Here is a 27,076-nt window from a genome sequence, read left to right as displayed (position 1 = left end):
ATCAGCCACGAGATAACGGGACTGGGGGGGGGGGGTGGGCAGGGGGGTGACAGTGACCAGGGAGGGTCCTGCAGGGGTGCAGGGTGCGGCCACGGGGCTGGGGATGGAGCAGGGAGGGCGCGGGGCCCCCCAGCATTAACCACGTATTGAAATAGCCCCGTGTTCCATTTGGTTTTAATCCATTAGGTTCCTGTGCACTTATTTATTTATGGGTTCGCTCCAAATAAAGGTTTTTTTCATGAGGAAAGCGGCTTCCTTCAGCAGTCCTTGCGGGCTCTTCTCCCAGACCTCGTGCTATAACCGTGAGCCTGCCTGGATGGGGCAATGCGAGGGGCACAGCCCTGCCCCGGTGCTGGGTCCCTCAGTCCCAGGAGCAGGATCAGGCCCCTGGGGGCATGGTGCAGGTGGAGCCCCTTCCCCAAAAGCTGTTTCAGCCCCTTTGCACTGCTGGCTGGAGGGACCTGAGCCCAAAGGTTTGGAGACAGCCGTATAGCGGGGTGAGGGTGCTCACGCTCATCTCATATTGAGATGCCCCAAAAAAAGGTGTTTCCTGCAGGTTATGGGTTTCCCATACCAAAGGGCCAGGTCTGACGTTGTTCTTGGCGTGCCTGCAAGGAAAACTTGGCTTTGCCCTGAGCGCAGCCCCTCTGCCCCCTCCCCTCCTGCCTGCTCCTGGCCCCCGGGCTCCGTGGGAGCTGCACCTCTCCATTTCCAGAGGTTTCCAAGAAATTCGTCCTTCCTCCACCAAGCTGCTTTCTGCTGCCGTGGGGCCCTGGGGAGACCCCCCTGGTGCTGCATGGATGCTGAGAAGGAGCAGGGGGACAGCGGTGACAGCCCCTTGAGGGGTGCAGCAAGCCAGCACGGGGCAAATCCTGCATCCTATGGGGCTGGGGGTACCAGTTCTCCCCCTTCCTGCCCCGTTTTGCCCCGGGCAGGCTGAGGGCAGGGCCTCGCCTGGGGATGGTGCCCACGGAGGGGACAGTCCTGCGGCAGCTCCGCCTGCCCACGGCTGGGCTATAAGGGAGGAGGAAGAGGAGGAGGAGGATGGACACGCAGCCGGGGCAGCCAGCCTCCCACGTCCTGCGGAGGGGGTGAGTGTGGGCACGGCGTGGGGGGTGGAAGGGAAAAGGGGCTCTTTGCTGGGTGGGACACGTCCCCTGCCCCTCGCTGTCCCCTCTTCACCCAGCCTCAGGTTCCTGCCACCGTGGTGCTGGACACGAGCTCGCTGGTCCCCAAATTAACCAGGCAGGGGGGTCCCAGCCCCTTCCTATCACTAAAAGGGGTGCAGGCTGCTCCCAAACCCCTTCTAGCTCAGTCCCGGGGTGATCCCCACCACCCTGACAGCGTCCCCAGCTTGGCCACCCCCAGGGAGAGGAGCTGGGACCCCGGCTGGCAGCACCCCAGTGCCCTCAAGCTCTGTTTGTGGGGTCAGTGATGGGGTCCCCGTGCCTGCGATGCTGAGGCTGATCCCAATGCCAGCAGCACGTCCCTGCAGCCTGCTTGTCCCAGCCACGACAGCACCAGGACCGCTCTGCCCACCCGCCTGGGGGAAGGCAGTTCCTCTCCTTGCCAGAGACTCAAGCTTTTTATCCCAGCCTCGCTGCCTTTTATTTTTTCCTGGTTTTAAACAGACCAGCTCGGTGTTCCTGTGGGGCAGAGCCAACAGCCGCTCTGGTACAAAGCGTGCCCGAACTCACAAGGAAACGGCTGCAGCACAATAATAAGCAGGGCTGAGAAAGCCCCGAAACATTCCACTTCGCCGCGCTCTGTTTGCTTTGATCTCCTATCCCGTAATTTTGAGGCTCTCCCTTCCTCGTGGGCACGGAGCCGTGTTTATGGGGCCGCAGCCTGCGGGTGGCCCCATGGCCCAGGATGTGTCCTGGGGGCGAGGTGAGGTGCCCGGGTCCCTGGGCGATGCCGAAGGCTGCAGAGGGGATGAGTTTTGGGGATGCAGGGGGCGGTTTTGCCTAAGCACAGCGTCGTGCTTTGGCTGGCCCCTTTCGGGAAGGGCGACTTGCCTTTCCTGTAAATGCCCTGGTGAGGAAGAGAAAGGCAGAGCCGGGGTGTGCTGGGCACAGACCCAGCTCTGCCCACACCCAGCCGCCCAGGGCTCCTGGAAACGCCGCTTGCACAAGGCTGGGTGGTGCCTGCACAGGGGCAGGCTTAGGGAGCCAAATTAAATGGCTGTGGGGTGGTTATGGGGCTGTCAAACACCCCTGCTCCTCGGTGAGGCCAGATCCTGCACCGGGGTGCTGGGCTGGCTCCGAGCATTGCTCCATTGGGTGCAATGGGGATGCGCCGTGGGGACGCGCAGCCCCCCAGGAGCGGTGTGCTGGGGGCAGCCAGGCACAGGGCGCTCCCCCCCTTGTAAAAGCAGGATTGTGCTGACTTGGCAGGAGCACGAAAGCTGCTGGGGATGGGATCTGGCCGGCTCTGCCGTCTGCCTTCCCGGCCAAGGGTCAGCTGGCATCGCCTCTGCGGGGCCCCGCATTCACAGCCTGCCTCGGGGACAGCCCCGGCCCCTTCCCACGGCCAGCAGAGCCACTGGGGCCCCCAAAATCCCCCCTGCACGACTCCGACCCCCCCATGCTGAGGGTGCTGAATCTTTTCCCATCTCCTGTTGCTGGCTGAAGTCCTTGATGTCCTCAGCCAAAAGGTGAGGGGCACCGAATCCCGGTGCAGAGCTTTCACCCTGGCAGCGCAATTAGGACAAACTCCCAATAACTATTAATTAGACTTTGGACCGGGGCTGAGCTGGGCAGCTGGGGGTGCTGCTCACGTGCCTGGGATGTGCCGGGTCACCTCCTTCTCCTCCTTGCCTGAGCCAGGCTCCCCCAGGTCGTGGGGCTGCCACCACAGCTCCTCGGAGCAAAGGGAGGCACGGGGCGGCCCCGGGGGCTGCCTGCCTGCTGCGGGGTGCCCCGGGTGCTCAGCGGGTGCTGTGCCAGCCAGCACACGGGCAGGGTGCCCACCCTTTCCCAGGAGACACAGCCTGGGCTGTGGGCAGGGTGCTGCAGCTCCTTTTTCGCCCTCATCCCTTCTCCTTGCAGCCCCGGGGGGCTCCCGGTACCCCCGTGCCATGGTGAGCCCCATCCTGAGCTGCCTGCAGCTCGCTTCCCCCAGGCTGAAACAAGGCTGAGCATCACTGGGAGCCCTTGTTTTATTCGGGGAGCTCGTCCCAGCAAGGGCTGCACCGCGAAGGGCTCCTCCTCTGTCCAAAGCAGCTGCTGGAACCTGCGTGTTTAACGCACGGGGAGCTCCTCTCCTCGCCTCCTGGTTATTCATCCCCTGGGTAATGTTTGTGTTGGCCGGAATATCCCATCCCTCTGCTCCCAGCTGGACCGTGACAGCTCTAGGGCCGGTTCAGGGGACACTGGGGAGGGTTTCACCCCTGTGCCGAGCAAGATCAGCCTCCCCTTCGGGGCAGGATTTGGGAATATCGTCCCTCTGAGGACCTCTGAAGCAAACCAGAGGATGGACGGAGAGCCTCCGCTGGGCAGCACAACGCAAACCCCTTTCCCCTTACCTCGCAGCACCATGGCTCAGCCCAAGGGCACCGTCGTCCTCGCCTACAGCGGGGGCCTGGACACCTCCTGCATCCTGGTGTGGCTGAAGGAGCAGGGCTACGAGGTGGTCGCCTACCTGGTGAGCCCTTGGGTGCTGGGGACAGGGATTGGGTGACAATGACAGCCCCCTGCGGGTGCACGGCGTGCTGGTGGCCCTGCTGCTGCTCTGCTGAGCTTCCCAGCCCCGTGGGGCACAACCTGTCCCTGCTGCCTAATGACCCTTTGCTAATGAGGGCAGCACATCGGGGCAGAGCCAAGGGGTTGGCACGGCCCCAAATCACTGCCTTGACTTGGGGGGGGGACCCATCCTGGATGGCTCTGAGCTTGGTCAGTGCGGCTTCTGTGGTGCTGCAGGGGATGTTCCACGCAGCCTGGGCACGCATTAAGTTTTGTGCAAGCTTTCAAGCCAATTCTTTTCCCTCCTTCAGGCCAACATTGGGCAGAAGGAAGACTTCGAGGCAGCCCGAAAGAAAGCGCTGGCGCTGGGGGCCAAGAAGGTAACAGCATCCCTCCCTCCAGGGGCTCTGAGCCCCCCCCCTGCACCCCCTGATCAGTGCAGGCACGGTGCTAACACCGCAGCGAGCAGCCCCTTTCCCAGAGGTTTTGCAGAAAACCCTTTTAGCAACACATAGGACGGGAGGAAAAGGGACCCTTTGGGGGTGCCACCCAAAATCCCCGGAGGTCGCCGGATCCTCGCGGCTCTCCTCCCAAAAGCCGGGCTCCCTCCGTCCCCGCAGGTTTACATCGAGGACGTGTGCAGGGAGTTCGTGGAGGAGTTCATCTGGCCGGCCGTGCAGGCCAACGCCGTGTACGAGGACCGCTACCTGCTGGGCACCGCGCTGGCACGGCCCTGCATCGCCCGCGGGCTGGTGGAGGTGGCCCAGAAAGAGGGAGCCCAGCACGTCGCCCACGGGGCCACGGGCAAGGTGAGGGGAGTTGGGGGGGCCCTGGGGTGCTGGGGGCACCCAGATGTGGGTTCTATGGGGGTGCCGGGGGGGGATTGCAGAGCTCAGCCCCGTTGCGACACTTCCTTCTGGGTTTTCCCTGCTCAATTTCGGTTCCCTCAGCCTGGCGGCGTGCGGGAAGGTTCGTGTTGCAAGCCGGGGTCCCCAGCAGGTCAGAAATCCCTGTTTTTCAACACTGAACCCCTTTCAACAGCAGCTTTTAAAAACTGCCCTGGCCACGGGCTGGGCAGGAGAGGAGGCTGCAGGGGGGGGACCCAGCACAGCGCTGCGGGTTTGGGGGTGCCCATGACGCTGGGTGGGGGGCACAGGGCCCCCCTGTCCCCAGAGGGGTTGGGGCAATCCCTGAGCCCTGGAGACGGGGACAGTCTCCAGCTGTCCCCGAGGCCGTGCCGGGCAGCAGGGAGGAGATTTTGCCACTAGAGGCAGCCAGAGACCGTGGGAAGGATGCTCGGGGCGCAGCGCCTGCTCTGGAGACGGGCAGCTCCTGGATTCATTCGAGCAAAGGTGCCCCCCCCCACCACCAGCCACCCCATCGCTTCCCATCCCTTGTCCTGGGGACGGGGGGACGCACAGGACCGTGCCACATTTCCCCAGGAACAGCCAGAGCAGGGGGACCCCCCCCCAGCACCTCCATCCCCTGCGGGGACGCTCAGGGTGGCACCGTCACCAGGTGCCACCCACGTGGCTGCTCTGCAGGGCCCTCGGGTGCTGTGCACACACCCAGGGGTGGCTGGATCCCCCCCTCCTCCCCATCCTGCAGGGCCCTGAGACGTACCCATCCCGTCCTGACCCACCTGTAGGGTCTTGGTGGAAAGGGGACAGGGACTGGGGGTCCCCAGTGATGCTGGAGAAGCCCTGCAAGGAGGGAGACATCAGACTGGGGACAGCCAAAGGGCACGGTGCCCTGCAAGGAGGGGGTCATTAGATAAGGGACAGCTTAGAGGCATGCCAACATTGGGGCTAGATTGCTCCTTGGCCAAAATAACTCTTGTTCCTGCCACGACGCTTCCCCTGCCTCCTTCTCCTCTCCCCTCACCCTTGCCCAGCACCCTCCTCGTGAAAACGCCCGCTCAAGGCTGAACCCACCCCGGTGCTGCCGCATCCCCTGCACCCCTGGGCATCACCAGCACCGGGCTCCCCGGGGGCTGCTCCCCGGGCTCTGCAGCCTCCCTGAGCCATTAGAGCCGCGGGCGCAGGCAGCACCGGGGGTAACTCGACCCGGCTGAGCCCGCAGCGCCTTAAAAGTGGGCCATCTGCGGTGTCCCCGCTGCCGGAGCAGATGGACTTGTTTGGGGCCTGTAAGGGAAATGAGTGCTTCGGTGGCTCCCCTCGCCTCTGCGTAATAGTCCTCGGGGATTCGGCAGCCCGGCCGTAAATGCATCCTTCGGGCCGGGGCCAAGAGGAGGGAGCGGGGTCCTTGCGCCCCTTGGTGCCGGTGGAAATTGGTTTTGGTCAGCCCTATTCCCCTGGAAGGGCTCATCACCCCCAGGCTCGCCCCTTCCCACCATCCTGGCCTCATTAGCAGTGCCCCACCAGCCTGGGCTAATTAAGATAACGGGAGGTTTGGAGCTAGTTAATTACGAGCTGCTGCAGCCTCCTGGCCACTGAGTTCTTCCTCCCATCCTCACCTCCCCTCTAAGGCGTGCACAGAAATACTCAGATGTGGGTTTTGTAGGCTCCCTGGAGCGTTTGGGTCGGGCCAGACCTTGGGGCTCAGCTCTCAGGGATCAACCCGTGGGAGCTCTGCTCCTGCTGGCACCGCTGCCCGGTGCCCAGATCTGCCTGGGGTGGTGTCAGAGAGGTTTTGTGCTCGAGGACAAACCCCCTGCTCAGCTCGGGGTGCTTCACGCTGGGAGATGCTTCCCGGAGAGGCTCATGCTGCAGGTTGGAGGGAGCTCGCACCCCGAGGCGCGCATCCACCGCTCTGCTGCAGGCGTTTGGCTCCTGTTGCTGCTGCAGGAGCACCTCTGGGCTCTGTGGGGTTGCACAGGGAGCTGTTACTGCAGCACAGCAGCACCTTGCAGTGCACGTGTGTGCCATCACACCCCCGGGTGCCATCACACCCCCGGGTGCCATCACACCCCTGCAGTCCCAGTGACCGGCAGCCTCCCCGGACAATGCCACAGCCAGGAGCTGCCCTTTTGTCACCTGTTTTTAATGTTCCCTTTTTTAATACCTGTTCCCACTGCTCCTGCAGTTTCTTTTCCCACATCCAAACCTGCAATCTTTCCTCCTGGCTCCCACCTCCGTGCCCTGATCCTCTCCTGGGGGTGCTGGGCGGGCTGGAGCAGGAGGGGGTCCTGTGCCCCACTGACATGACGTGCTGTGGGGCACCCACCTCCCCTCCCAGGCAACCCCTCAGCACTCCCATTTGCGTTTCAGGGCAACGACCAGGTTCGTTTCGAGCTCACCTGCTACGCGCTGTGCCCTAGCATCAAGGTAAGGCCGCCCGGGGGATTTCCTTTTAACACCGATGCGCGCGGCCGTGCCTCTCCTTAACAAGCTGCCAGCTGCACCAAGCAACATTTTAGCACTTGAGGGGGCCCTAAAGATCCTTAATCGACCTATTTTTACCCCAAACACCACCAGGCCACTGAGCAAACAGCACCCAGGCAGCTGCAGGATGATGGATGCTCCCTGTTTCCCCCCTCGCACCCAGCACCTCGTTGGGGTCGGGGTTTGGGTTACGCCACCCTCGTGCGGGGAGATTCGATTTCAGCTGGGGGGCTGCCCGGGGGAAGGAAAGGGGGGACAGGAGAGGGGGCTGCAAGCCTGACACTGCTGCCTGCCACCAGGTCGTCGCGCCGTGGAGGCTGCCCGAGTTCTACCAGCGCTTCCCCGGGCGCCGCGAGCTGATGGACTATGCCCAGGTAGGACGCTCGCCGCGGCCAGCCCCGCCTGGCATGGCTGCGGCACCGTGATGGGCTTTCCTAGGGCGGTTTTCTTTCTTCCCCCTCGCGTTTCCTCCTTCCTCCCTCCTTTCTCCAAAGCCCGTAATTACCTGCCTGCTAATTGTAACCCGTTTTCCAAGGAAACGCGGGTCCCAGCTCGGCGACTCGCATAACAGACAAAGCAAATCCGCTCGCCTTTGTTGTCTCCTCCTTTTTGAAGTACAAGTTGCAATAAAACATATTAGAAGTTTTGCATCAGGTTTTTACGTGCCCACCAGGGTACCTTTCTTTTTTAGCGACTTCATGGAAATGCTTGACAACTCGGCTCAATCAATCAAAAGGGAAAAAGGCAGCGCTGTGCAGGAACCAGAAAATTGCTTCGGGTTTTTAAATAGCTGCCGTCTAGGCTCGCCTGGCGGCGCGGGGACGGCGAGGTGCGGGGCCACGGCGCGGGGCGAGGAGCCCTCCGAGCACGTCGGGGCCGCCGGGAGCGGCGTGTTGAGGATTGTGTTTGCCATCTGTTGTTGTATGGCGGAGGGGCGAGTTTACGAGAGCTTTCCATATGTTGCCAAACAAATTGTCAAATAGGGGAGTTATTAAGAGCGCGGCGTTTTTATTATACGGGGAAAATGGAACATGTGTTTTGGGTTTGGGTTTTGTTGTGGGTTTCTTTTTCTTTTTTTCTTTTTTTTTTTTTTTTTTCATTTGAAAGGGGATGGGGAAAGGAAAGTGAAATGGGTTGGGGCCCTGCTCAAAGAGAAGAGGTTGGGGTTGAGGGCTTGCCGCACCTCGTGGCCTCTGATGCTCAGCATCTGAAAAAAAAAAAAATAGAAAAAAAAAATAGAAAGGGGGGGCAGAGTTTTTTTCTGTTTCACGTGCAGGAGGAGGGAGACCCGGCCAGATCCTTCCAGTGCCCGGCTGTGCTCACCTTGGTGCTCAGGGAAGACACGAGGCGATGGCATTTGGGGCTTGGATGCTGCCAGGGGAAGCAGGGATCCGTGCAGCCACAGCGCAGCTCTCGCCTTGCTTCAGCAAGAAGCTGCTGCAGCGCCGTGCATGCAACCTGCAGGGCTGAAAGGTGTTCATGGAGGAGGTGGAGATCCTGGGTGCACCCGGGTGTTTGGCCTTGGACAGGGCAGGGCGAGGCTGAAGGAGCTGGGCTTGTGCCCTGAAGCCACTGGGCTTGTGCCCTGAAGCCCCTTCTCTGCTCGGTTGGTGGCATGGTTGGCCGAAGCCACCCAGGCTTGTTGGCTGTTTGTTCGTGGGTCCAGATGCTGAGGATCCCACTTGAAGTGCTCCCGTGGAAAATTAGGGTGTGAAGGGGATGGCCCCACGAGCACAGGCTGCCAGGAGGAGCAGCAGTGGGAAGGAGAGGGACTCGCTCAGGGCTCGTGGTCCTGAGGGCATTCGGGTCCAAAAGGGGCAGCGGTGAGTCTTGGTGAGCTGGATGTGAACGAGGGAAAGGGGAAAGCCTGTGATTACAGCCCCTCAGGATAAAAGGAGCTGAGCATTAATTAATGAAGGTGAAACGGCCTCTGCCAATAACCAGGAGGCCTTTGTGATGAGGACAAGGGCCAGGTCCTGATGGCAGCGTGGCACCGCGCTCATGCCTGTGCTGTGGTCGGTCCCCAGCTGGGGCTGAGATCTGTGCCCCCAGCCCTCGCTCTGCCCTCTGCATGCGGCCAGGGCACTGCTGGGGTAGGGTTTTTGTGGGGGTGAGAGGCATGTGCAGCTCTGCGTGTCCACAGGACAGGACGGGGAGAGGTGTTTTCCCATTCTCACCTGGAGAAACCAGCAGAGCAGCAGCAGTTGCGCCCGGCAAGCTGCTTTTTGCCTTCTCTGCAAGTCAGAGCTTGTGGCGTGGAGGCCATTTGAAGTGTAAATGCGCCCTGCCTGCCCTCCCGGGAGGCTCCGTGGGCAGCAGAGAGCCCTTCACCTGCAGCCCTGTGGGTGGGACCGGGCTGAGGCTGCCCAGCATCCCCACAGCCTGGGACGGGAGGGTGGAGAACCATGGCCTGTACCGGGGAATTGTCCCTGCTGGCTCAGGCAGTGGGGCTGAGCTTGGTCCCTCTGCAGCTTTAGGAGGCATCTCAGCACCTTGCTGTGCTCTTGGGGGGTAGGTTGAGGACTGTGAGTTAACAAACCAAAGCCTTTCCTTCCCCTTTTCCCCGCGAACAAAGATCTTCCAACAAACCCTGCTCCTCAGCTCTCGGTGGCATCCGTGCCGCAGTCCTGCAGGAGCAGCAGAGCCCCGGGGAGATGCAAGGGCTGCAGGCACACCCCAAGGCACAGCCAGATCCCGGATCCTCAGCACCAAACCCTCAAACCCAGCCTCAAACCCTCAATCCCAACCTCAGAGCCGTGGCTCGCGTGCAGCAGGAGCGCGATGCCGCCGGCGGGGCGACGTCTCCGAGGGCTCCGGCTGCTGCAGCTCGCTGCCGTCACCTCTCCCGCTAATTCCCCTGCGTGCTCACCTCGTCTTCACAGGCAATTTCCCCCATTGAAATGTCAGAGGATAATTGAGTGCGCCGCTGACCTTGTTAGGGAGCTGGGCTCGGTGCTGTGCGCTGCGTGCCGGGGAGGCAGCTGGTGCGGGGCCCCGGGCACCGCTGTGCCAGGGCGGTGTGAGCCTGAGGTGCGTGGGTTTGGGGATGTGTGCCAGGCTGTGCGTGCACGAGGCTGTGGGGACATGGGTATTGTCCCCTCTCGGCAGAGGATCGGTGCTGCCGAAGGCTGGGGAGCATCCTGCGGTGCTGGCGACGTGTCCCCAGGTCACCTCCTGTCGCTGAGGAGCCCAGCCGGGGAAACGAGTCGACCTGGATCTGGGGGGAAAAAAAAAGCACAAATTGCTGACATCTCCATCACTTCGGTTAAAGCATGCCCTGGGGCTCCACCTCTGCTTGTGGTGGGGCTGGGGCAGCCGTTCCCCTCCTGGCAGCACGGTGTGGGGTTGGGGCACCGTGTCCCCGATGTGCCCATCGAGGTGGGAGCTGATGGGGAGCAGTCAGAGGCACAGGAGCATTGCCACTGCCTGTGGGGTTGAGTCTTTGTGATTCTGGGGCTGAGCCCCCTGGGTCCTGTGCCAGTAGCAGAGGCTGGCTCGCCCCACAGGCTCGCTGAGTGTTTCTCCCTTCTCCCTGCAGAAGCACGGGATCCCGGTGCCTGTGACCCCCCAGACACCCTGGAGCATGGACGAGAACCTCATGCACATCAGGTGAGCAGTCGGGCAGCTCCTGTGGGGCAAGGACCCGGAGCCTGGGGCCACCATGTCCCCCCTGTGAGGCCAGGACAATCCTTCACACCTCCAGAGCAGAGAGCTTGAGTCCTCCTGAGCCACAACGATCCGGACAAGGCTGGCCCCAAAACCTCCCTTCCTATAGCTACAGAGCCACCCGTGTCCCACGTGGCAGCTCCTGGGCTCTCCAAAGCCCAACACTCCTTGCAGGGTTGCTGCTAAGAGCTCCAAAGAGCCCTAAAACCTATTTACCCCCATCCTCATGGGGTGGTGGCAGCGTTTTGGGGCGGCCCCGCTGCGGGCAGGTCCCTGGGCGCTGGGTGCTGGCGCTGCAGTGACTTTTTTCTCTCTTTCCTTTCCAGCTACGAAGCCGGGATCCTGGAGAACCCCAAGGTAATCGATCACGGGCGGGTGGCAGCTACAGGGCCGAGGGCGTCTCGTGTGTTTGCAGCCTAATTGGCAATTTCACGGCGGGCCCCGTGCGGCGGGGGAGGCCCTGCCACCCGCCCGGCCCCGCTGCCTCTCTCCCGGCACGTTAATTGCCGCCAGCGTCAGCAGGGACGGGACGGTTTCAGGGTGATGGCAGCGGAGGGGAAAACGTCACGGGATGGCACTAAGGGAGCAATGAGACACACGAGGTGCTGGTGGAGAGCGGGGCTGCCCCACGCCTCGTACCGGGGTGGATGGAGGGGTCCGGGCTGCTCCCACCCCATCCCTGCAGCCTGCAGGGTCCCTTTTGCTTCCCCTTCATCTCCATTTGGGGTAAAGCAATGGCTTGGAAGTGGCAGCCCTGATGTGGTCCCCATGGGGGTGCCTGCAGCCTGGTGGTCCTGCAGTGGCAGTGCTCCTGTGGCTGCGATGCTCAGTGGCCACTTGAGCTCTCCATCAGCACTAATTAGCGCGGGGAGAGGCCGGCAGAGCTGCAGGGGGACCCCTGGTGCGCAGCAGACTCCTGGCCAGGCAGGCATGCACCTAGAGCACGGGGATGCGAGGATGAGGAAGGTGAGGCTGACACCCTGCTCCCTCCTTGGTGCTCTCCAGAGGGGCACCTTCCCCCTTGCAGTGCCCCACTGGGAACCCCCATCCCCACGGGCACCCCGTGGGCACCCCGCACCTCTCACCCCGCACCCTGCCTTTCATCCACAAGGCAGCACAGAAAATGGGGTCCCTTTAGGAGATGATGGGCCATTCCCCCACACCCCGGGCAGCCACTGGGGGGTCAGGGACATGTCTCCCCACCTACCAGAGCCAGGACAGGGCTGTGCCGAGCGTGGTGGCACCTCCAGCCCCTTCCCAGCCCGGGACGAGGGTGGCCGGGGTGCCAGGCGCGGCAGGGTCCCCTCCCAAAGCCCGGAGACCTGCCAAAGGGAGGGATTTGAAAGCAGATGGTTGAGCTATTTTCTGCCTCTGTGAGGCCCGATTGAAGGGCAATGAGGCAGCTAATGCGGAGAAAGATAGAAATTTACTTGCTTTAACTTCATATGGCACTCTGAAAGAGTTCATTCAGTCCCGGGCACAACAATATCAGCCGGATGAATAAACCATTTGCGGCATCGATAGCTCTGCATCATGGTTTACTTCATGGACCATTTGCTTCCAATTTCTTCTCTTCTTGCCCCGTTTTTCTTGCTTCTTTCTTCCCCCCCTCCCTCTCTCTCTTTCCACACACTCTTCCTTTTTTCCCCCCCTCTTTTTTTTCCTCTCTCCCCTTTAAAGATGACATTGCAGGACTAGCCCCCCTGCGGGGCGGGATAAATAGGAGGCATTGATACACTGCAACAAACTATTTGTCATTTGAACTGTGCTTTTAGGAGAGAGAATAAAAAGAGGACAGACTCGCACCGTAATGATGGAATGCAAGCCAAATGTCACTTTTATTTCTATTTAGTTATTTTATCTAATAGGGGTTTTCATAGTTGGCTTAGAAAATTGGAAACTACCTGACTTTGACTTCCAATGTTTAGTAAAGAGTTTTTAATACTTTCCATTTCTCGCCCCCCCCCCCCCCGTCCTTCCTTTTGAACTCCAAGTTTTTCATCATCTCCAGCGGGTTTCTCTGGTTAATAAGTATGATCAGGGCTAGGAGAGGCCAGCTGATGTAAAATTGAAATCCGCAGCCCGTGTAATTTGTGCGTGCGTGCGCGCGCTTGGGGGGCACGAGGGAGGCGCGCGCGTGTGCGTTGTGTAAAAAAGAGAGGAAGGGGCACCAACGGAGGGGCACGGCGGGAGGGCAGCACCATGCACCCCGGGATGCGCTCCTGGGACAGGAGGACGAGGTGCTGGGAATGGCTGGGCTCGGGGATTTGTTGGAGCCAAAATTAAAGGGGAGTTTTCACCCCAAAACGCACTCCTCACGTCTTAAATTTTAGGTGAAATTTCCGCAGGGAAATTCATTTTCCCCTCAAAATTTTTATTTATTTATTTTTTTTCAAGCAAGTCCTTTTGCATTTTACTTGTTGTTGTTGGTTTTTAACCTGTTTTCTACCTCATCCAGTTTTATTCTGGCGAGGAGCAGGAGGGAGGAGATGTGAGCAGGAGAGGCTGCGCCCGGGGCTGGCCGCAGGCAGGACCCAGTGCCAGGGGCTCCAGCTCTCACCTGTTGGGGGAAAATACCAATTTATTACCGTGTAAAACATGCAGAGAGGCTCCATTTGGAGAAACTCCACCCCCAGCTGCCTGAATGTGGGGTGTTTTGTGTGGCGGGGACATAGCTGGATGGTCCCAGAGTGGGAAGCTGCCTGGGGTTTTGGGGATGGTTTTCATGCTCCTGCTCACCTGGCGTTAAACGGGGCAGCAGAAAGAGGCCTGGAGCCTCTCAAAGGGATGGGGATGCTCCGATGAGCCACCTGGAGCAAAGAAGAGAGAGCAGGTGGGTGTGGAGGTGGATGGGTTTCCTTTGGAAATGTTCCCTCGGAGTTTGACCAAATCCCACGAGTTTTGTGGCTGGGTGAGCAGTTTGGGCTCGGTGTGGTTGCCAGTGACTGCCACAAGCTGGCTTTGGTGCCTCCTTTCCTCTCTCCCCTATTTCAGGTGTCTGGGTCTCTCTGTGCCTCAGTTTCCCCTCTCTTCCCTTTCCCAGCACGGAGGCTGTGTGTGGGCACGGCTGGGGTCCCCTCCCTGGTGGCACAGGGGACAAGAGGCAGTGCCACCACCACGAGTGACCGTGACAGCCTGGTGCCCACCTGGCTGGGGCAGCAGCCACGAGGGATGCTTTAGCTTCGCTAAATTGCAAAGCATTTGCTTTCTGGGACGGAAAGCTTTTCATTATTATTATTATCATTATTATTACTTTTTCCTCCTTCATCTGGTACGTGCTTCAATTCCCCGCCGTCACCCCCGCGGCCCGGCTCTGGCGGAGATAAGATGCTCCTTTGGCGACAAATCTTGGGGGAAAATATACATAAAGGTTGATGCGCTCTGAAATGGGTTTTTGCTTTGTTCCTCCGTCTTCCCCCCGTGTGTATTAACCTCGAGGACACCGTGAAAGAGCCCATGCGACTAGAGCACCTGCTGGGGTCAGGCCTCCTCATTCGTTTTTTCGGTCAGTGCGGCGGGGCCGCAGCCCGGCTTATTCCGCACTGACCGAAAAAAAGTCGCACTTTTCCCTGCCTGACTTGCTTCTCCGCAGCTATTCCACCTCCAGCTGTGGGGGCGTCGAAGAAAAAGATGAGATCAAGTTGAGGGGAAAAATTGTCTGATTTCTCCGGCCCCTTTGTTCCCGGGGCCCCCGCCGGCTCCGGCGCTGCTTTGTGCCGGCGCTCACCGCGTCCCCCTCGCTTTGGGATGGGGACGGGGGGCGGTGGGTGAAGTGTGCCGAGGTCTGGGGACGCTGGTGATGTTGGCTGTGCCAACGGCACCGACTTTCCCTTGTCTCCCCCTCCCCTTGCAGAATCCGCCCCCCCCCGGCCTCTACACGAAGACCTGCGACCCGGCCACCTCTCCTGACACGCCGGATGTCCTGGAGATCGAGTTTGAGAAGGGTAAGAGCTTCCCCCCAGCCTGCCCTTGGTGATTTTTCCTCTTTTAGGGCCGGATCCTGCTCCCTGGTGAGCCTGGAGCATCTCTCGGGCGGAGGTGGGACGAGCCCCGACTCGGGGCACGGCAACTTGGGGCAGCGCTTGGAGCACGTTGGGGCTTGGCACGGGGGGCCTGGGCACGGCCCTCGTGACTTCTTGTCCCATGGGGCTCCAACTGGTGGCACTGGGACCCCCCCTGTGGGCAGAGAAATGCCTCCCTGGGCATCCCGGAGCAGTGGGTGCAGGTGGCCCTGTCCTGCAGGGTGGCACACAGGTGGCCCTGGGGACATGCAGGTGGCCCTGGCCAGCGTCGCAGTAGGACATGGGCCAACCATGGGGTTGCCATCATGGGGGGGTCACCCCTTCCCATCCCTGGAGCCTGGCAAAGGGGACACAGAACCCCCACCCCACCACCCATGGGTGTCCCCGTGCCACCCCCTTGCTCCGAGGTGCCACCTCCTCCCCGCATCCCCCAGGGCTGGTGGGAGCCGGGCTCCGGCTTCCCGATCCTCCTCCCCTCCCGATCCCCCCCCCACTCCCCCTTCCCTCCCAGCTCCCCATTCAGCCCCTAGTTAATTTATTTGAAGTTTTAATCTAATTATTAACTATTTTAAAGGCTAAGCAGCTTTCGCCAACAACAGCCCCGACAATGTCGGCTCTCCGCCGCGCGGACCCCGGCCAATGCCCCGGCGAAGGCCGAGAATAGAAAGAGCCGGGGCGAGGGGAGGGCGCCGAGGGGGGGGCCCGGGCGAGAAGCGGCTTAAGGTTCATTATTGCCGCAACTTACATTTAATAGCAATTTACAACCGAGTTTATAAACCCCTGGCGAAGAGGAGGCGGGGGGGGCGGGGGGGGGGTTAGGGTTTAGGCCGGGGGAAGCTGACAGAGCCCGTCAGCAGCCACGGCTCTCGCGGGCGCCCCGTGATAAAGGCTCGAAAGGGAGGCATTGAGCGCTGATTGGCAACCGCGAGCGCGCCCGATGGTAATGAGGAGGGCAGATGGAGGGGGGATTAGCCTCCAACTCTGCGCCGCTTTTCTTTGTGGGCCCCGCAGCCCCCTTGTCAGCTTCCTAATACATTTATTGCTCATTTCACACTGCTCAGGAAAATGCCTCTTTTTCTATTCAGCCTCTCCCCCCGCCGCCACCGCCACCACCCTCTCCCCGGCCCCGGCTTTCCTCCATCCCACCCAGGGCCTTTAAATTTTTTTTAAAAAAGGAAAAAAAAAAAAAAAAAAAGGTGCAATAATGAATTCCCAGGGAGCGTCCCGCCACGGGGTGCGTGTGCGTGCGTGTGCGTGCGTGTGCCCCCCCCCGGCGGCGGGTGGCTCGTTTGTCAGCCCCCCGCCAGGGGCTGGTGGGACAGAAGGTGCTGCACCCTAAGACAATTGCCGAGCGTGAAATTCAATTAGTTAAGGGCCTGGTTGCAATTTCACAGGCCCTAAAAAAGAAGAGAAGGGAAAGAGAGGGGTGGAGGTGGGCAGGGGGGTGTGGGGGGGGACATTTTTATGGCCTTTTTTTATTTATTTATTTCGCTTTTTCTCCCGAGGTGGGTCCCCCCTCCCCTCGCTCCCCTCTCCCCGGGCAGCAGCTTGGATATGCCTTTTTAAGAAGTTATTTAGGGTTCATATCTGTCACGTCTCCTTAGCGCGCACAGGGTGATGCCGGGGGGGGGATCCCTCCATCGCCGGCCTCATCCTGCCCACCTCCCTCCGCAGGTGTCCCCGTGAAGGTCACCAACATCGGGGACGGGGCCGTTCGCCGCTCAGCCCTGGAGCTCTTCATGTACCTGAACGACATCGCGTGAGTGCCGCCCAGCCCCCCGCCACCTCCCCCAAGGGTCCCCGGTTTGGGGTGGAAACGGGCGGGCACGTCCCCGGTGGTGATGGTGCTGTCCCCGCTGTGCCATGCTGGTGCCAAGGCTGGGAGCACGGGGGGATTTAGGGTTTTGCTCCCCATGCATTTATAGCATGCCCTGAGGGGTCGAGGATAACCCTGTCCCGTGCCAGGAGCCAGGGCAGTGCTCCTGGAGCACCCAGTGCCACCCAGTGCCAGGCGCCCTCCTCTGTGCCTCCACCGGAGATGAATGGGACTGAGCTTTGCCACGTAGTTCTCCTTTTAAATGTTAATTAAGTGGTTTTTCAATGATTTTGGCCATCACGAGCACAGCTGCAGCATCGCCAGTCCCCAGTGCCCATCCCCTTGCCCGGTTTATTTTCCGCTGGCCCCATTGCCACGGGGCTCTGCCCATGGCAAACATGGAGAGGAGAGGGTGGCAGAGCAAAAAGGAGGCAAAAAGGAAAAAAAAAAAATAACAATCTGCCTTTCACCTCTCCGACATGGGGGTCCCTACCAACACCCCTTGGCCCTTCTCCTCCGCAGGGGCAAGCACGGCGTGGGGCGCATCGACATCGTGGAGAACCGCTTCGTGGGGATGAAGTCCAGAGGTGAGTGGTCACCGACCCCCAGTGCCATCCCAGCCATAAAAGTAGCCAAAAAAAGGGGAAAACGCTGGTGGGACTTCACGGACGCTCAGCATCGCTGGGGTGCTCGGGTGCCGGCCTCACTGGCAGCCCTCATCTGCTCCATTTCCTTCAGCTTTTAAGCAGGATTTGGATGTTATGAGGATCTCTTATTGGTTTTTAATGAAGGCAGCTGTCCTCTCGCTGCCAGTGCCATGGTTTGTGCCAGCCCGGGGGTCCCAGTGCCACCAGAGACCCCAAGGCTGGGGGTGGCACCTGGCACAAGGGGAAAACCGCCCCGCTTGGGGCTTGGTGGGTGAACCTCAGCCCGCACGGGAGGGTGCTGCTACGGGGCTGTGTGACACAGGGACAAAGTGTGGGAGGCAAACACAAGTCACCAAGATTTTCGGAACCCGATCCCTTGATTTATTTTTGCCTTCTCGGGGCTGTGGCTGAGTATCGATCACCCCTAGGGATCAGCTCCATCAGAAACCTCCGGAGGCAGCAAGCTGCCCCTGGTAGAGCGGAGTAACGAGACAGCTCATCACCGTTTCCCCCTTCTTGTCCCTGCTCTTTTGTTTTAAATCTCATTAATACCTAATTAGAGGCTCCCTTTCTTTAAACTTGCCCTCTGTGGCAGGGCACGAGCAAATATTTTGATAGGGCTCGGTGGCGGCGCTCAGCCCCTGCTGCGGGGCACCGGGCACCTTGCCGGAGGATCAACCACGGAAGGTGAGAAACAAAACCCCAAATCATTCAGAGAGAGTTTGGAGAATTGAATTAAAACCGAAAGAAAGGAGAGAAAAAAAAAAAAAAAAAAGCCAACAAGAAAAAACACAAAACCAACCCCCAAACCGCACGCACCAGCTTGCACATTTGCATGCAGGATGCTGAGTAATTTGTCAAATCCTCCTTTTTTTTTTTTTTTTTTTTTTTTAAGAGCCGCTGACATGCTCTAGTGACCCTTGCAGCATTTAATAATTTCTCCAAACCCCATTTATCTGTCACGTTTGTCTCCTGCGTGACATTGCCGAGCGATCGCTGCCGTGTTGGTGTGCCGGCACAGGAGGGCTCTGCGGCAGCGCTGCCTGCTGGGCGAGGACCGGGTTTCTGGGGACAACGAGGGGGGGATGAGACTTTGCCCTGGGCTTTCCTCCCTCTCTTTGAGTAGGATCCTGCCCCCAGTTTGCTCTTCTTGTGTCCCACGATTGCCAGGGTGCTCAGCGAGAGGGGAGCCCCTGTGGGGATGGGGCTGGAGCAGGGGGTGCTGCTGGAACCTGCCTCCCCGGGGATTTTGGGGTGCAGGGGGTGGCCAGGAGCCACTTTTGGTAGCATTTCGGACCCCTGATGGTGTTAGCACCAAGAGGGACAGGGCCTGGGCTCACGGGTGACAATCCCATAACATCCCATGGGACGCGGTGACCCTGCTGGTGGCACCAGCTCGGGGCTCTGGGGGGTCACCGGGACCCCGTTAGCCCAAGGATCCGTGCTCACCAGGGGAAACTGAGGCACGGGCACAGCGCTGGGGCTGCTCGTGGCCACGGGGACAGCTGAGGTCCCCACAAGCCCTGGCGGGCCACCTTCCCTCCTCACCATCACCTCCTGAACCCACACGGTTTGGGAAGGGGAAATTCATTCGCATTGATTTTTACTAAGCTCCTAATTGAAATTCGTTAAGGACTAATGGGTGAGGGGCGCGCCGGGCTTGCCTGTGCCAGCCCCTTAAGCCCTGTTAACTGGATTTCGAGGTGTTTGTTTTACTGGGAGGACGGGGGCTGATGGGGCAGGGCAGCGAGTGCCAGCCTTCCCTGCCCCTTGCGCCCGTTCCCATCCTCGTTACCAAATTATCTTCTTAACTCCGGAGGGGGGCTAATTAAGTGGAGTAAATGAAATCAGTGGGGAGGAGGCAGGAAGGAGGGGAGGGCCGCTGCCTAAAGAGCCCAGCTCTGTTCAGCTGGGGCTTCTCCTCTCTTTTCTTATTCTTTTTTTCTCTCCTCCCCATCGATGCCCCCAGCGAGGCCACGAGGCACCGCGCCGACGCAGGAGGCCAGCAGCAAGCCCTGCTTGAACCCGCACCCTCCTCTCCTAATCCTGCACCCACTTTGCAAATATTTGCCCTGGTGGGGGAGAGATTTGGGTGGCCTCACCCTCCCCTACACCATGTCCCATCCCACGAGCATCGGCACCGTGCTGCCACCCGCGCTCGGTGCAGCGAAGGCTCTGGAGCTTACAAACTTGCAAATTTTAAGCAGCAGCAGCTGCCTGTGGGGCTGCCCCCCCCCCCTCTCCAAAGCCCCCCTTCCCCAGCGGTAATTGCGGGGTGATTGCAGCTCCGGCAGCCTGCGTGGCTGACACCTCTGTCTTTTTTCCTGTAAACACGGGGAGATGAAAATAGACACTTGGAGACGCTGCAAGTGTCACTCCCGAGGTGTCTCCGGGAGCTCGGCTGTCACCTCCCCTCCCGGCACAGCGGTCCCTGTGCTGCTATCACCGCTCCGATGGGGCGAGCTGGGGGGTGGAGAGGGGCAGGAGGCAAAGCTGAACCTTTGGCCAGCCCAAATTAGCGTTAAGGGGAGGGAGAGGGGTTGTCGGTTGTGTCTGCAGGGGGCTTGGTCATGCAGCCAGGGTTTGGAGCCCCCGTGCAGGGCTGTGCCCGTGGGGATGGGTCCTTGGGGACCCCCTGGGATGGGGCTGGGGAACTGCTGTGTGGTCCAACAGGAGGGAATTGGCCCCCGTGGGGTCGGTCAGTTCCCATCCCGTGCCTGGAGGACGCTGAGTTTTTAGGAGCCTGGTGGGGATGAGGTTTGGTGAAGGCAGCTTGGGGGTTTGAGCCCCCAGAACAGGAGCTGTGCCCACTGTGGTGTGAGGGTGGGCACCGTAATGCCTGGGGGTCCTGGTGCTGCTGGCTGTGCTGAGGAAAGGCAGGGGGCTCTTCTCCTCCAGCCTTTTCACTGAAGGGCCGGGGGATTTTGGTGTTTGAGCTGTGTGCCCCGTGGCAGGTCCCAGCACCACGAAGCTCACTGAGGCTGCCCAACAGCAGCTCTCGGCGACGTGGCGATTTGGAGGCAGCGTTCCTCTAACTTCCGTCATCGCTGAGCTCAGAATTTTTTATTTTTCAGGGACACAGGCTTGTCCCTGTGCATGCCAGCAAAACGTGCAGGTGCCCTTTGCCATTCCCAGGGCCATGCAACCGGGCACCCAGTGTGGGTGCCCAGTTGGAGAGGGGACGGTGCCCACATGCAGGGCACAGGGACGTGACCCTGCAACCACCCCGAGCAAGGACAGGCGCTGTCTGCAAAAGCCCCTTGTGGTCTCCATCATATTTAAACAAGATTTAAACCCTTTCCACAGCACACAAACCCCGAGTGGCCGGAACAAAGGCAGCAGCTCTCCCTCCGTGCCTTCCCCGTGGCTTTTGCCCCCGACCCCACAATAATTCCCCTGCCCTCCAACCCGGCACCTTCCCCACAACCAGGGGCGGGTGGGAAGGGGCTGGTGGGGGTCTCACCAGCCCCGGCCGAGGTGCTGCTCTCTTGGCCCTCATTTCTTTGCGGCAGCAGCACGGGGCTGGCTTGGCAGCCGAGGGGAGAGGAGGGTACTTCAGGCCCTCCGCTCCCCGCGCCTTGTGCCCCGCGTCGTTCTCTTAATTACAGGTTTTCAGCAGCAGACCGTTGGGCACGGATCGGTGGGGGGATCGGTTCCCAAACCCTGTCATTTAGCCTCGTCAGAGTGCCTCTTCAAAGAGGGGAATCTAGAAATTTTCTCCGCAAGGTGCGGAGTGGACTGTCTCGGCCCCAGCATGAATATAATGACAGATGCATTTTACAGCAAGCTGGGACTGAATGCGCTCGACCACAGCTCCTTCTGTCAGCCAAGTCATTATTTTTTGTCATTTGCTGACAGTTTTGGTCTCATTCGTTTCTCTCTCTTTTTCTGCTTTTCCCCCTGCCTGGAAAAATGGCTAGGTATCTATGAGACCCCAGCGGGGACGATCCTATACCACGCGCATTTAGATATCGAGGCCTTCACCATGGACCGGGAGGTGCGGAAAATCAAACAGGGGCTCTCCTTGAAATTCTCCGAGCTGGTGTACAACGGTACGTAAAGGCCCTGCAGCGTGCCCCACGGGGTGACAAAATTCAGGTGTGGCTGTCAAAGATAGACCTGGGGAAAAAAAAAAAAAAAAAAAAGAGGGGTTTGCTCACGTCCAGGGATGCTGTGGGTGCCCCGTCCATGGAAGGGTTCAGGGCCAGGCTGGACGGGGCTTTGGGCACGTGGTCCTGTGGGAGATGTCCCTGCCCATGACAGGGGGATTCGTCCTGGTGGTCTTTTAAGGTCCCTTCCAATCCAAATGGGTCGGGGGATCTGTGATTTAGTGAGCTCCAGAGCATCCCGTCCCCACACCCTGCTTGCTGTTGGGGTAAAAGGGCTCCACGGCTGCTGGCAGGAGGTGATGCCACCTTCCATGAGGGATCCCTGGTAGGGGATGCTCCTGGCATTCCCCTGAGCCTGGTGCCATCACCCTGGCCCAGGCAGCACACCCGGCTGTAGCACCAAGCCTCCTGCCCCTCATCCCCACACTGCTTGCTCCTGGCCAAGCCTTCCCCCATCCTTTTCCCCCAGCACCCTGGCACCAGGGCAGTGGGCTCAGGGCAGTGGCAGCCCCCTCCTGACCAAAACCCACCCCAAAACCCCTTCCCCAGGCCATGCTGTGCACACCCACACAGTGGCACTGCTCAGTGCGGCAGGGCCGGGGGGTGATGGGGACACTAAGGGACAAGGGGATGCTGGCTGGGACCCACGGACAGGGACAGAAATCACGCACTTCTCCCTCCTCCTGGGGTGCACATGGAGGCTTTGATGCGGGGCTGCTCAGCCACGTGCGTGGGCTGAGTTTCCCTCGGTTGCTGTTTAATATCAGTGCCTGTTAAAGGCTGACCCCGTTTGATTTTGGGGCCGCAGCAGCGCCTGGCTTTGCGCCGCCGGTGACTTCCCAGAGCCACCTTCCCCTCGGATGGCAGCCCCTGCTCCCCTGGGCTCCCTGATGCTGCACCAGCCCCTGGCTGCTTTTGTTAGACTTTGCCATTTTTATATTCATTTATTGTAGCTGAAGCATAAAACCATTTATTCCCAAACACTCGCAGCTGTGAAAGCACGGGATGAAGGGGCCACGCGGGTGCCAGGGGATTTCTTTCTCCATCCCCACCACTCGCAGGGGCTGCTCCTGCCGCTGGGCGAGGGGCTCTGGGATGTCCTGCAGCTCCTCTCCCACCAGCCTGGGGGCTTGCCATCACCGAGGGCACCTCGTGGCTCCCTTGGGAGTGCTCTGAGCACGCCAGGAGTTATCCCGGAGTGGTTTAGTGCTGGCAAAGCTGGGCACAGATGCAGGGGTGCCGAGGGGAGGGAAGGCTGGGGCAGCCTGGAGGCGTGCAGGCTGGCTTCCAGCAGAGCTGGCGTGTGCGGAGCTGGTCGCAGAGCTAGCAGCAAGTCTGGCAGAGCTTTTTTGTGTCCTCTGTTTGGGTTTTAACACAGAGCTGCAGCCGCGTGGGCTGGCTGGCACCGCTGCCTGCTTGTGCTGTGTCGGGCACAGCAGGTTTAGCTGCTAGGCTCTGGTCCCTCGGTCCACACCCAGGCTTAAGCATCACTTGAGCGTTGTCCTCAAGGTCCCATTCTCTCTCCTCCCATCCCTCAGCTCACCTGTGTGAGCCCCAATGTGCTGCAAGGTCCCTCCCGGCCCCAGGTGGCCAGGCTCTCAAGCTGGCCATCCTGCGAGACCTCATTATGGACACCAGCCCCTGATTTCGGGAGGATTAGGGTTCACCTTCCCCACTGATCCCATCGTGGAGGGCAGGGTCAGTCCCGCAGGTACCAAAATGTCTTTGTCTGCCTGCACAACGTGGTTTTGGGATGGTTGGGATGTCCAGGGCTGACAAAGCAGGGAAGGCGTTAGGATGGATCACTGCACGGGGGGAATTTGTGGGTGGTGGGGGACGAGGAGGGAGGAGGATTCCTCACACCTGGAGCTACTGGAGCCAGCATTTAAGCAGCTGGTTATTATTTTAACATGTCTTGGATTTATTTATCTTATTTTTTTATTATTTTTTTTTATTCCCCTGCTGAGGGGATGCAGCAGCCCTACGTCAGCCCTGGCATTAGAAGAGTTTTATTTGGAGTGTGTTACCCAGAAGAGGGGTTTATTCCCTCGGCCGGTGGAGTTGTCTGTGTGCAAGGAAGGGGGCCCTGCACCATTTGGCTGTGCTGAAAGGGGTTCAGGGCACTGGGGATGGTTTTACTGGTGAGAAGTGGGATGCTCACCCCAGTGCCCGGCACGTTCAGGCCCACGTGGCGCCGGTTCCATCCCCAGACCTGAGCCGTGCACCCACCTCCCGTCACCTTATCCCAGCAGAGGCGGGGAAAAAGATGGCAAATACTGCAAAACCTCCTTGCAGGGAGGCCGGTGCAGGGAGCCAACAAAAGCCTGGGTTTGTTTCTTTAATGGGCTCAGCCCGAGTCCCAGCTGGGAAAGGAAAGGTGAGAGGGCACCGGTGTGCAGGCAGGGAGATGGGAGAGATAACGCAGGGGATGGCCGGGGGGCGCTGAATGGGCTCTTTCTCTCTCCCCCTCTATCTCCCTCTCCATCTCCCAGGCTTTATTCCGGGTCTGGAGGGCTCGCTGGCTAATTACACCCTCTTAGTGACAGGAGGGTGCCCAGGAGGAGCAGCAGGGCCACGGCCCCTCCGTGCACTCCCGGTGGCTTCAACTCATGGCCGTGCCACCACCTGCCCTGCTGGCTTTTTGGGGGATGTGACACTGTGTGTGCGTCACCCCAGTGCCCAGATTGGGATGCTGGGGGGGGCGGGAAGGGGAGCTGATTGCTGTGATTGGGGTTAGGTGGAGAACAGGACGGTGGCTAGCTCCCTACGGGCACCCGTGTGGTTTGCCCGTGTCCCCCAAACCCCGTGCTCCAAGGAGGGTTCGGCGATGGGAGGGGAAAATCAAACTGCCCTGAAAGTGGTGGGGGGGAAGCACCCCATGGGGGGGCAGTGATGGAGCAGGACGATACCTGGGATTGCCCATCCCTGCACCTCATTCCCCTCTTCCAGAACTCCATCCTTTTCCTTAAACACCCCCCTAAGGGCTTCCTAGAGGGACCCAGCCTGCTGGGGGGACACCCTCCACGTCCCCAGGGAGCCCCCCAACCTCCCCACCCCTCCCCTGACGCTGCCTGGTGCCCGCAGGCTTCTGGCACAGCCCCGAGGGCGAGTTCCTGCGGCACTGCATCGCGCGCTCGCAGCAGGCGGTGGCGGGCACCGTGCGCCTCTCCGTCTTCAAGGGCCACGTCTCCATCCTGGGCAGGGCATCCCCGTGCTCCCTGTACAACGAGGAGCTGGTGAGGTGAGTGGGGACGGGGTCTGCGGGGGTCCCATCCCATCCCATCCCATCCCATCCCATCCCATCCCATCCCATCCCATCCCATCCCATCCCATCCCATCCCATCCCATCCCATCCCATCCCATCCCATCCCATCCCTCACCTCTCCACCAGCCCACCCGTCACAGCCCGTGCTTTCCTCCCAGCCAAGCACGAGCCGTGTTTTGGAGTCAATATTATATATATATATATTTTTCCTCTGGCTTTTCCCTTTTCTTCGCGTTGTTTTCTCTCTCGCTTGCTCGCTCCCCCCCCTCCCCGGCCCTCCCTCAGCCCCTTTCAATCTCTCTAAACACTTTATAAGCCATAAATACACCCGAATGAGTTTAGATCAGTCGGAGTAAATGTCAAATTATCTTCTCTCTTTCTCTTCTCTGGCTTTTTTTCCCCCTTTCCCTCCCCCTCAAAATCAACAGCTCCTAATAATCCATCCCAACCCTTCATTATGCTTCGCACTCTCACTTGGAGAGATTAAATGAATAAAGTAAAAAAAAAAAAAAAAAAAAAAAGAGGGAAGAAAAAAAAAAAGAGGAGGATGGAGGGGGGTGGGACTGAGGGAAAAGAGAGGAGAGAAAAGCAGGGGCACTTATTCTCCCTGCGTCTCCAACCATTTTCCTTTTCTTTTTGATTTCTACATCGCTGGTTTGAAAGCCTTTGAGTGACGGCGTCACAGGAACCCGAGAGAAAGCTGTGAGAGGCAGAGCTGTGTGGAAATGCCTCTGCACAGTAGGTAGAAAGTAACGTAATTATAGAGCAGGTCAGAACCACTCGAATGAGCAAAAATAAAAGCACAGAGGTTTTTCTGTAGCCCGTCAGGGGAGGTAAAATCATTGTAAACTCTTTCTTTTTTTCTTTTTTTCTTTTTTTTCTCCCCCCTCTCCTTTAAGGTTTGCAGTTTCTGGGAAGGCAGACGGGGTTTGGGGGGCAGTGGGAAGCCATCGGGGCTGGGATTTTTGGGGGAAGGAAGGGGATGTGCTGGGGCTGCGGTGCCCTGCCCGGAGCGGGACGGCCACGGGGATGTCCCCGAGGCTGGTGGATGGCTGGGGACACGGCGTGGCAGGCGTCACCCCAGAGGGACATTTGGGGCTGCAGCGGGGAAGCAGGACACCCAGCGAACGTGCCCGTGGTGCCGTGCCCTGGTTGCTCGTGGCCATGCAGCTCCAGCCTCCCCGCGGTCCCCGGGCACAGCCCAAATCCCCGTCCCCACAGGGGTGACACCGCTTTTCTCTCCGCAGCATGAACGTGCAAGGGGACTACGAGCCCGCCGACGCCACCGGCTTCATCAACATCAACTCGCTGAGGTCGGTGTGGGGGGCTCCTCCCGGGGTCCCCCCCTCCATCCCCCCCAGGACTCAGCCCTGCCCCGAGCCCCCACCGACTGCCGGGACGCTGACAGCCTCCCCGAGCCCCAGCCCTGCCTAATTACAGCCTTCCCCAGCACCCGGCCTCGTTATTTTACTTACTTCTCAGACCCCGCGGTACCTCCTCCCCCCCCCCAGCTAAATGCTGTAAAACATGCTGCATTTACATAATGGGCTCTTAATTTTTCCATTGCCTGTTAACCGCTTTGTTCTCCCCGATCCGCGATGTCCCCCCACCCCTCCAAGATAAATTAATTACATTATCTCATGGGGGAAAAAAAAAAAAATATAATTAAACTGTACAGGCCTTAACAAACGCCTGCTCTTCACGCCCAACTCATTCTGTTTAAATTAATTGAAAGGAAATGTGTGTTATTACTGTTAATTTACAATTAATTTATGTTGTGTTTTTTTTTTAATCTGGTTTCCAGGCTAAAGGAATATCATCGTCTTCAGAGCAAGGTCACCGCGAAGCAGGCTGAATAGCAATCAATCGCGTGTGGGCCTCCCGCTCCCCTTTCTAATTTCTCGAAGAACCACCGCTAATTGTGGCGGTAATTTGTAATTGTAACTCGTCTCCCGGAGTCGGCGGCCGAGGTGATGGCTTTGTTACGGGGCCCCTGACGACTGAAATGCAATCATGGAAAAGGTGGCCGGCCGGAGGAGAAGTGGGGAAGGAAATAAAAACCAGCCACGCGCTGGGGCCGCTCCTCGAGCGCCGGGCTTTATCCCTGCCTTGTTTGTTTGCTCTTCCTCCACGCCTTGGCCGAGGGCTTTGTGGGGTTTGTAGTGGATTAAGTGCTGCCGAAGGGCGCCGGGGGCTCGGCAGCAGCGGGACCCCTCTGTGGGAGCAGAGGTGTCCCCAGTGCCCGGTGATGGGGATGTCCCCGTCCCCGTCCCCGTGCGCTTTGCGGTTCCCAGGGTTTGCTCGCGGCGCTTTTGTCTTTGGGGATGAGGCTCGGGGTTGTCTGAAAGGGGAAAAAACCCTCTGGAGAGTTCATCTCCGGGGGGGCGCAGCGTGGTGGGGACCCCGTGCGCACAGGGCTGAGGGTGCTCCCAGATGCCAAGAGGCAAAAAAAAAAAAAACCAATTCTTCCCCGTGTGAGCACCTGGGATGTGCCAAGGATGGGGATGGACGTGGTCAGGGATGT

At 59.7% G+C, this 27,076-nt stretch overlaps 1 protein-coding gene across 1 annotated transcript; it reads left to right on the top strand.

Annotated features, from left to right (window-relative positions):
- The first annotated feature begins 1,032 nt into the window (after window positions 1-1,032).
- ASS1 (argininosuccinate synthase 1) lies at window positions 1,033-26,640 on the top strand. Its single transcript, XM_084298986.1, has 15 exons — window positions 1,033-1,091; window positions 3,534-3,645; window positions 3,995-4,063; window positions 4,304-4,492; window positions 6,914-6,970; window positions 7,327-7,401; window positions 10,566-10,636; window positions 11,020-11,050; window positions 14,547-14,637; window positions 16,390-16,474; window positions 17,054-17,118; window positions 21,099-21,230; window positions 24,372-24,528; window positions 25,800-25,865; window positions 26,357-26,640. The coding sequence occupies exons 1-15, from the start codon at window positions 1,045-1,047 to the stop codon at window positions 26,409-26,411; spliced, it is 1,302 nt and encodes a 433-aa protein (XP_084155112.1). The 5' UTR covers window positions 1,033-1,044; the 3' UTR covers window positions 26,412-26,640.
- The last annotated feature ends 436 nt before the right edge of the window (window positions 26,641-27,076 follow it).

The sequence above is a fragment of the Netta rufina genome (genome assembly GCF_964035555.1).
Source record: "Netta rufina genome assembly, chromosome: 20".
NCBI classification, from domain to species: domain Eukaryota; kingdom Metazoa; phylum Chordata; class Aves; order Anseriformes; family Anatidae; genus Netta; species Netta rufina.
The sequence above is the reverse complement of the archived record's forward strand: the minus strand, read 5'-3'. Positions and strand labels throughout refer to the sequence as shown.